The following is a 9,938-nucleotide window of genomic DNA, read 5'->3' on the forward strand; positions in this document are numbered from 1 at the left end:
AGACGTACTGGGTACGTATCCTCCATTAATACAGACTAGCGCCTCTCCTCTCATTGCACCAGCCTGTTGGTCGGTCCGTCTGTCTGCCTGTTGGTCTGTCTGCTTGCCTGCCTGTCTTCTCTATCTATCTAGATGCCTGTACAAGAGTTCTAACATGCCTGTTGCTTGCAATAACAAAAGAGCAGCACAAGGTGACTCTGCTCTGGGCTTGACTTTTTGGGTTTCCAAGAACAAAACCCCTCACATCCAGGATGAATTTCAAAGCATTCATCCTTTTCACTCCAGTAGGAAATGAGCTCCTCTCTAGCTAAAAAAAAAACATCCCTCCCATGTCGTGCTTCTCTCTTAATTTGCTTTTACATTTATTTAAAAAAAAAACAGGGATCTGTCTTAGCTTTTGAAAGTCCTGTGGATCTGAAGGTAGCGACCATATATCATGTTGAAGGAATCTAGGTGTTATGTTCTTTGTGGGTGCCATTGCTATGACAGACCTGTATTAATTTATACCAGCATCCACATTCAAAGCGCAGAATCTGGGAGCGATTGATTCCACCAGCTCATCCTTCATTGCATTCTGTTGCTACCCAACCTAGGTCACAGGGCAGGGGTGTGTACCTCTTCCCACAGTCAAATGTGCAGCTCTCACTGCTCCCTGCAGAAGCCCTCCCCCCCTCCGGTTTGGCACACCCTGTTTCTTAATGACTCAACATTTCCAGCTACAATCCCTGAAGACACACTACCTCACCATGCCCACCTGTCAGAGCCCATCAATCTGTTGATGCACTGCAGGCCCTATGGTGCTTCAACAGCAGGGATGAAGCCAGCTGGAGGAATAGGGACATCTCTCACTAGCCTGAAGTCGCTATAGTCTTGAAAGAATGCCCTGAGAGGACCCTGGCCAGCTTCTGCCCACCCCACCCCAGTAGCACGCGGCACTACAGCTTGGGAAATACAGTCAGAGCTAGCTGGTCATGTGACCCCAGGTTCCCCAGAGATGGCTTAACCTTCTGAATGCCTTCAATAATTCAGCTGTGAGGGAGCCACAGATTTCTAAAGTTTTCTGACTTTGGACTTTCCCGTGTACTTTTGAAAGTGTTTAGTTAAGATCTTGTACCTCAGCTGGCACACGTCATGCTGTTCAGGTCATTAAAATATAGTCCACTTCTGCTGGACTAGGGAGGCTCTGCACTCTGATGCACAATGGTTTACAGAAGCTACTCTACAAAAACAACAACTGGGATTTTCCAAGGGGTTTGAACTTCTGGAATGCTCTCTAGGCCCTGAGCCCTTTGTGTTTGGTTCCTTTCCACATCTGCACAGGATCTGAGAGACCTGTCATGTATTTGAGGTGAAATTGGTCTGCCTCCAGTTTGATGCCCTTTAGAAAAGGAGAGACCTTTTTTCTCAGAATCCTTAAAAAGACCTTTTATCTTTGCAATACAGTGTGCGTAGCTGAAAGTATCCCAGCTGTGTTATGGAGCATAATGAAGTTAGTGATGCTTTGCAAAGAAGGGAGCACAGCTTTTTTTAGATGCAGGGAGCTGGTTTTTCGTTCAAATGAGGAAAAATATAAGTTCCTTTGTGTGAGCCGAGCTGTAAAATGAAATATACCGTGAGTATAAGACATGGTAGAGGCTCTACAAAAATGATGTTAGAAGAAACCAAACACCGAAAACAGTTCAATTGTATAAAGAGATAATGCATCCCTTTCCACTAGTCATACTCATCTGTCAATACTCTGTTTGTTGAGAGAGGGCACATTCAGTAGCTCATTGAGGTCCACTGGACCTGCGCGTGCTCTTTTGTCCACAGATAAAACGCCTAACAAGCACAGTGATTCTGTGCTGCTTTCATTAAAGGAAGTGTCCTGAGCAATAAATAATTAAAATACCCATTTAAATTGTTGGCATTGCAGGATCGAATATTGTATGTGTTCTAATGGCAGAAATTCAAATAACTTTTCGCTGTGATATGAAGACAAATTTCCAAATTAATCAAGCAGGTTTTTTTTTAACAGACTACAAATATGGTGAAGGTTTTCCATTTTGTTTTGTTTTTTTCAGGAACAATTTCCTTGCAGACGAATATGCAATGTTAAAAATGTTCTCTCTACAGATGGGACATCCGGAATAGGGATTGGGAGTTTTGATAAAGAGGCTGGGTGTTTTTATGTTTACTGAACAGCTCGGTTGGCAGTCTTGATTACTTGAAGGAGAACAATTTACTTAAACCTCCAGATGATGCAAGAGATTATAGGATGGCCACCTATATCATCGTATAATTCCCTTTAAACACACAAACTGGTGTGTTCATGAATGGTTGCCTCGATGGGCATGTTCTGCATTGAGGATTGTTGGTGCAAAGTCTCATATATGTTTAACCTTACTGTTTGAATTAGAAATTACTTCATATTCTAGCTATTAAATATACAGTTTTACTTTTACTTGACTTTATTTTTACTCATTTCCTGTGTTGTCATTTCAGCGTTTTGTGCTGTTTGTCCACGCATCAGTGTTATTTGTATTTTCTTATTCTTATTGAATTTTCATTTTCTTATTATTTCTTATGAAACATTCAGAGTAGAATATTTCAGAGACAGAAGTACAGTAGTTAAGTTTGTGCTCCTCGACTCAAGCTTGAAGTTGAGGAAAACAGTCCTGTCAGATGCATCTTCAGCTTACTGATTGTGTTGCTGTAGAGGTTAGGCTTACTGAATTACATTCAGCAACTGGCGTTGTAATTCTGCATATGAATATCAACATGTCATTGCATAGCATACTCCTCCTCCCCTGCTCCCGCATTTATGTTAGTTAATCTTTTCTTATTCATCATTTTCTTAATTCATCTGCCCCTGCCTCCCTTCTGCTAATTGAATTTTCGTTATCTCTGACTTATTTAATTTAAAAGCAGGAGGGCAGCCCTCGGGCCTCTTCTTAATCCTGACTGGCTGGACTCCCCCCTGCTGCTATTTCAACTCTGATAGAGAAGCATTTGTCAACTAAACGGAACAGAAAACGCTCAAATGATATCCTGCCACTCCTTTAAATAATTAATAACGAATCCCCAAATATCTGTTTCCTACTCTTTGCCCTCTTCCGTTACAACAATAAGAGTGGTTTTGGGCTGCAGGCCTGTTTTGTTCCCGCTAAGGATCGTAATTCATTTTTTATGATCGAGACAACGTTTCGGGGCTCTGTTGGGAATAAGGTCTAAGGGGAATATGAAGAAGAATGAGCACATTGTGTTCCTGGCTGCTTCTTGAGCTCTCAGCATGCGCATGTGCAACTGTGTGGGGAAAATGCCTTCCACGCCTGCCCAAGCACAGCAGATGCTTAGGAGAGGCAGCGTGCCAGCAAGTCTCGTTGTGCCCCTCTTCTGCAGGGGCTGACTCTGCTGAGTGAGTCTGGAGTATTCGGTATTTTGCCGGCCTGAAACCAAGCCTTCAGAGAACCCCACTTCCCAATTTCAGCATTCGTGATTTCTCATGCTGAAAGATGCGACGGTATGCTGATCATGATTGTTAATGCTGTTTTGCCATTTGCATCATTTCCACAGTTTCATGCTCCACAAACCCACACAGTGTGCGCTGAATTGTGGTGTGTAGTCCGGGGGTCACCAAAATGGCTCCAGCAGAGTAGTCTTTATTATCCCCAAGACGCGATTTGTTTGCCCTTCAAGGAGTGAAGGTAGTTGCTCGAACCCTTTGGCCAGACGTCGCGGTTTCAACTCCAGGCTTAGGATTCGTGAACTGGGACCGGGACTCAAAACCACGGTGCACCAGTGGCTGAGTGCCACTAGCCGGGCACCTGTAAGAGGGCAGTGTGAGCCACATCTTCCCCCTCCGTGATACGACTCTGTGATTCCCGGTGCCTCGCAGAGGAAAGCCTACGCAATCCTCCTACCTCCCGCGTCGGAGGGAGGGTTCGGGTGGTAAGCTGAGTGGACCAACAGCTTTTTAAAACGGCCTGCACCGTCTTGCGGTTCAGAGACGCTCCTCACACAGACAGGGGCACGTTCTGTGGGGGTTAGCGCAACATCTAGGGTGCGGCACAAATCGCAAAACGCAACGGACTGCGTCTCCCTTTGTTTAAGGAAAAACAAAGGTATTTTCCTCTCCTCGTTTTAAGTCAAGATTTGAATGCATTCATATTTTGGCAAGAGCTGGAGGCTTCCCGCATCAATAGGACTGGCGAAAGTCGGCCCCATCGTCCTCTGGGGTTCAAGCGTGGCTGTGTCGTGTGCATTCCAGCAAGACTCTTGACACCGGTCCTAACTAACGATGCTGTGCTGCTTATTTCACTGAATCGGCGCTGCCTGAGCCCTGCTCAGGGCCGCAGCCTGCTGAGGCCCCTGGCGCGGCCCCTCCCGCGCGCCCGGGGGCCGGCCCTCACCCTGCCACTGTGTCCCCCCCGCAGCGGAAGTGCAGAGCGAGATCGAGCGGATCTTCGAACTGGCGCGCACCCTGCAGCTGGTCGCCCTGGACGCCGACACCATCAACCACCCCTCCCAGCTGGCCAAGACCTCCCTGGCGCCCATCATCGTCTACATCAAGATCGCCTCCCCCAAGGTAGGTGTGAGTGTCTTAGGTATCCGTTTCACGCGCTGACCACCCAGCTTTATCTATCGATCTCAGACTGTGAGAACTATTTTAAAGCTTCTGACTTAATTTCTTAATCTTATACATTTATGGGTTTTTTTGTCAAGGGTTTCATGTTGTGTCAAGCCCTTGACAAATATAAGTTAAGGGCTGCAAAGAATTTCTGAAAGTATGTATTTGCAAATAAAATTTCCCATCTGGACAAGAAAGGAAGGAAGGGAGTCTCTGTGACATTCAGCCATGATGATGACTGACTCACAGTTTAGCTGGCACACTGAATGAGAGACTGAGATACTCCTGCACATGGAGAGTGACAACAGACCCTCTGTTGTTCATGTGCACCAAACCATCCAGGTGTTGCAGCATATGCCGCTTGTCAGCAGCACTTGTCTGGGGGTATATTTTGACAAAGCTCAGAAATCTTAGTCACTGCTTCTACATTTGAGTTGTATATTTAGCCGTGCTCGGTTGTGCTGTGCACATGTGCCCACTTTGTTTTTTTTGGCACGGGCTTCTCTGTTTCACACTGTAGATCTCCTTGCTCTCCTGTCTCAGAGATGCTTAATGAGGCTCTGGAAATATACTGTAATTTCTCTGGTGCACGTACCACGCTGCATAGCATTCCTCCTGTTGTTATACATTTTTTTAAAGAAAGAAAGAGAGTTTAATTCTGCAAACGCTACAACAAATGTGTAAATTGCAAATACAAACAAAATGCTAAAATAAATGCTGGTCATGCAGGAGCTACGCTAATGTGACAAGCCCTATTACCACATTGAGAGTGATGTGAGGAGGGCAGGAGGGATGTCTTCTCTGGGGCAGCATTGTTAAACAATGCTGTCTGGTGTACACATGGCTCTCTTGTGTACAGAGCTCACTGCTTCTGCTGAGTTCTGTTTAAGTTGAGTGTTATTTAATTTTGTTGTTGTTGCTGCTGTTCTGTGTTTACATAGGTCAATATGTCTTTGAGTTGGAGCATGCAAGCAAATAAGCATTTCATTGCACTTGTGCATGTGTAAAATAATCTGCACTGTGAACTCGTACAGTAAAGGGACCCGCCTGGACTCGCTGCTGGCTGGGAGGGACGGGTCTCCCCTCCAGGTGGCGCTGCAGGTGTGTGGGCATCTCAAAGGAGTCTGCCTGCACCTCCCCTTTGTCTCGGTGCGGGTGCTTGGTCTGTCTCTTGTGAGCTGAGTGTGGGTGTGTAGGCACAGAAGAAATAATCGGTGCTTTCTTGACTTTTAAAACCCGGTGTGGTGTTCGGTTGTTCTGTACGCTGGGGTGCAGAAGGGGGATGTGCTGTACACGTTGTGTTCAGTGGGAGTCTCCTGAAGGGACAGCTTCATGCCGGGTGTCCGTTTGCCGCCGTGCCTCAAATGGAGGACGGTGTTTAGCTCGCTGTGCTCTCACTGCAGGTGCTGCAGAGGCTCATCAAATCCCGAGGCAAATCCCAGGCCAAACACCTCAATGTGCAGATGGTGGCGGCAGACAAGCTGGCCCAGTGCCCTCCTGTAAGTACTGACCCCCTGCTTCTTTCAAGTCCCTCCTTCTGACTCGCGGTCCGTCTCCTGGCTCTCCCGTCTCAGAGGTGCTCAGAGAGGCTGACCTGGCAGCTGTCGAAAGCAGCTGTTCTGAAAATAGATTTCTTGCCATCGTGGCATTCCTGCTGTCTCGGCGCTTTGTACTCAGAAAAGAGAACTTTGAGCACCACGGAGATTATGACTCCCTCCACCACCGCCATCTATCCCCTCAGTGAAAAGACGGTTTGCCAGATTGTCGAAAATCAAAAATTCGGCGGCTGCTGAGTGGCACAGCCCGTTAAGACTCTCGCTCCGAGTGAAGGCTGAGCTTTGTGGAGTGGGGGGAGCTGGGAGTACAGCCCTGGGCTTGTGTTTAGGCCTGACCTGGATTCCCCAGGAGGTGGCGTAACCATTGGCAGAGCTCTGCCAGGGGGCACCGTTCGGATTAGTCACCCTGGGCTTTCTCGGCTCCGAGCGAAACACCTTCCTGGGCGCCGGCAGGCCTGGCGGGGCTGGCAGCGAGGGAAGCACTGCTCCTCCACATGGCACTGGGCGTCTCCCAAGGCGCCGGGGGGGCCTGCAGGGCGTCGGAAGACGAGTGACTCTGACGCGTGGGCGGGTCGCAGGAGGCTGCCTGCCTGTTCGGGAGCAACGCCAACACAAAATAAACTTAAAAAGCTAGGAAAGGGAAGGCAGAACTCACCAGAGCCCACAAAAGAAGCCTTCTGTCAATCCCATGAGTCACTTAGCAATTTTCGCTTGTCTATTTAATTGTCTCTTTTTTTGAGTCATGTTTTGAAACACAGTCAGTCATGGCCTGTGGGAGCGCTGGATGCTCACCATGGCTAAACCGAATCCCTCACTCCCCCCTCCTTTCTCTAACCCCTGCTGAATGTTCCAGGAGCTCTTCGACATCATCCTGGACGAGAACCAGCTGGAAGACGCCTGCGAGCACCTGGCCGACTACCTGGAGGCGTACTGGAAGGCCACGCACCCCCCCAGCAGCAACCCCCCCCACCCCCTGCTGAACCGCACCATGGCCACCGCCGCCCTGGCCGCCTCTCCTGCCCCCGTCTCCAACCTGCAGGTACAGGTGCTGACCTCGCTGCGCCGCAACCTGGGGCTGTGGGGGGGCCAGGACGAGGCCCGGGAGGAGGAGCACGCCCTCTAGATGGGGGGGGGGATGGAACAGCGGGGCTCCTGGGCTCTCCCCCCACCCCCGACCTGCAGTGAACGGGGGGAGGTGCACACGGCTCGGTATAGAGAAGAGTCGGTGCAGCTAGGGCAAGAGAAAGGACTGGGACCTCTCCACACCGAGGCTGTCTGGCCTCCATGCTCCCCACGCAGCTCTCAGGGCGAAGACGGTGGGGCTCACACACTCACACTGGCTCACACACACACTCACACTGGCTCACACTCACACTCACACTGGCACACACACGCACTCACACTGGCACACACACGCACTCACACTGGCACACACACGCACTCACACTGGCACACACTCACACACTCACATGCACGCACACACACTCACACTGGCATACACACACACTCACATGCACGCACACACACTCACACTGGCATACACACACACTCACATGCACGCACACACACTCACACTGGCATACACACACACTCACACTGGCACACACACACACTCACACTGGCACACACACACACTCACACACACACACACACACACACGCACACTGGCCCACACACACACATGCACACCCATGCGTGCACATGCTCCTGAAACAGACAGCAACCTCACGTAGGATCTGCGTGCAGTCACACGGCCAAACTGACAAACCTGGCGTCATTTAGCACAATTGTCACAACAGCCCCCTGGGATACAACTATTGATTTCTGTTGAGAAACCCGGACGTGTTTTACTCAATAATATCAGTTTTTTTTTAGAGGTCCATAAAATTTAAAATTTTCTGTATTTTTGTTTTTAAAAAGGCCATTATGGTGTCATAGTTTTGCATAGAAATGGTTTCAAAGCAGCAAACACAATGCAAGGCTTCATTGTACTATTTCTTCTTAAATCTTACTAAAAAAAAAGTGAACATGTAGTTAAGGGAAGTAGTGTGTGCAGTAGGGAGAAAAATCTATTGCATTTGAAATTCTAAAAGCATTTCAGGGAGAACATTTAATTGCCACAGTATATATGTCAATTATGTGGATTGAAAGAGTCATCACAGAAAAACGAAATCCAAATGAAAAAAAACTCCAGTCCTCCTGAGCTGCGTTTATGAACCTTTATTTAGTGTGATAAGAAAACATTTAAAACCGGAACTGAATACCTAGGGCTTCTTTTCACAAGTGCAATAATCCCAAGTGTAGTTACGTTTCTCGTAGCTGCCTGGCCATTTAAACAAACCGTTGCTCCACCAGAGACATGTAGACAGAACTGTGCTGCTTCCTTCCTCCGTGACACCAGACCCGCCCCCTCAAGACCACTGGGATTGTTCCTGTACTCGTGCCTGCTTGCGTTCATGCGGCTGCTGTGTTTTACAGATTGGGAAGCCCAGACTAACGAGATAATGACCTGGTTTGTTTACGTCCAGTGCTAATAAACAGGAAGCCGGCTGGTGCGTCTTATGTTCCTTTCAGCATTTCTGTCGCCACACAGCCCCGAGTGATCCAATCAAACCCCAGCCATAACCATTTCCTTAGTATCCCCCCCCCCACCGTTGTGGAATAATGAGACAGCATCAGAACGCAAAGAAAAAAACTAAACTAAAAAGCACTTTTAAACAGTGCCCGAAGCTTCTTCTTGACTTTTCACATTAAAATTGCAAGTCCATTGTTGGATTATCATACAGAAGTATAAAGTAGAATCGGATAAGTTTCTGTATGTGACCAAACTCTTAATAGATGCAAACTGCCATATGAAACAGGCAAATGGACAGACAAATGCTACATAAACTTTATTTTCACCCCACTGCCACCTGTTTTAATAATCAGTGGCCTCCAGTTTAAAATGCTGAATACACTTGTTGAAACGTTTATTTGAAGTTTACAGATAATAAATATGTATGCTGCTCAAAATATTTTTATATTCCTAAATAAAAAACAAGTATGAAAAGGGTTTCATTTGGAAAACAATTCTGAAAAAGTTGTCTAATGATATGAAGGAGATTTGGGGTTAAAACCTACCTCAAGGTAATGAAACCACCTCCCCTTTAATTTCTCACAATTCTCCTTTAATGGTGAATTCGCATTTATTAATATTTCAGTTGATTCTTTTCTGCGAGAATCTGTTTTGTGGTAATCGATGATTCATGTTTACTACATTATTTATTGATTGATTTATGTTTAACAGCATCTGCAAATACGTTTTGACTGACTTGCTAATTCAGGCAGTGTGAGTTGTTTGGTTTGAATAACATTTGGAAATGAAAGTGTCAGAAGGAGAGAATAATCTTATGTTTCTTGGTTGTGCCCTTTGATCTCCTTACAGCCTTGATTATGTCTTTGTGTTTGGGTGTTCCTTACCAGCCCTTGATTAATCCTTTTGTTTGAAATTATGCAGTGCAAAATGATATTTGCATTGTGGGGGCTGGTGTTGATTTAAGTACTGTACTAACCAGCCTAATGATAGCTGAAGGTACCTTTAGCCATGCTTCGTGCAACTGCGGAATTGTAAATTCATTTCAAGCTTTGAATGCTGAATGATCTCAATCTCCCAAATCCGTCTAAACTCTTTGTTTCTCACATCATCTAATGAAGTCTGATGTCAGGTCTGTAATTCTCACAGAGACTGAGCTCTAATTTGTTCCCATGGCCGCTTTTAAATCCATCTGCTTCTG

General features: G+C 46.9%; 1 protein-coding gene across 4 annotated transcripts in view; it reads left to right on the top strand.

The window, feature by feature from the left end:
- The window catches only part of cacnb1 (calcium voltage-gated channel auxiliary subunit beta 1), a 58,383-nt gene that overhangs the window by 39,243 nt on the left and 9,202 nt on the right, over window positions 1–9,938 (top strand). For all 4 annotated transcript variants that reach the window (XM_088623123.1, XM_088623124.1, XM_088623125.1 and 1 more), the window contains 3 exons: window positions 4,416–4,567; window positions 6,013–6,108; window positions 7,019–7,204. In XM_088623123.1, the coding sequence (XP_088479249.1) occupies window positions 4,416–4,567; window positions 6,013–6,108; window positions 7,019–7,204 (434 nt within the window). The remainder of the gene's footprint in view (window positions 1–4,415; window positions 4,568–6,012; window positions 6,109–7,018; window positions 7,205–9,938) is intronic.

The sequence above is a fragment of the Lepisosteus platostomus genome, chromosome 28, assembly GCF_059453375.1.
Source record: "Lepisosteus platostomus isolate fLepPlt1 chromosome 28, fLepPlt1.hap1, whole genome shotgun sequence".
NCBI classification, from domain to species: domain Eukaryota; kingdom Metazoa; phylum Chordata; class Actinopteri; order Semionotiformes; family Lepisosteidae; genus Lepisosteus; species Lepisosteus platostomus.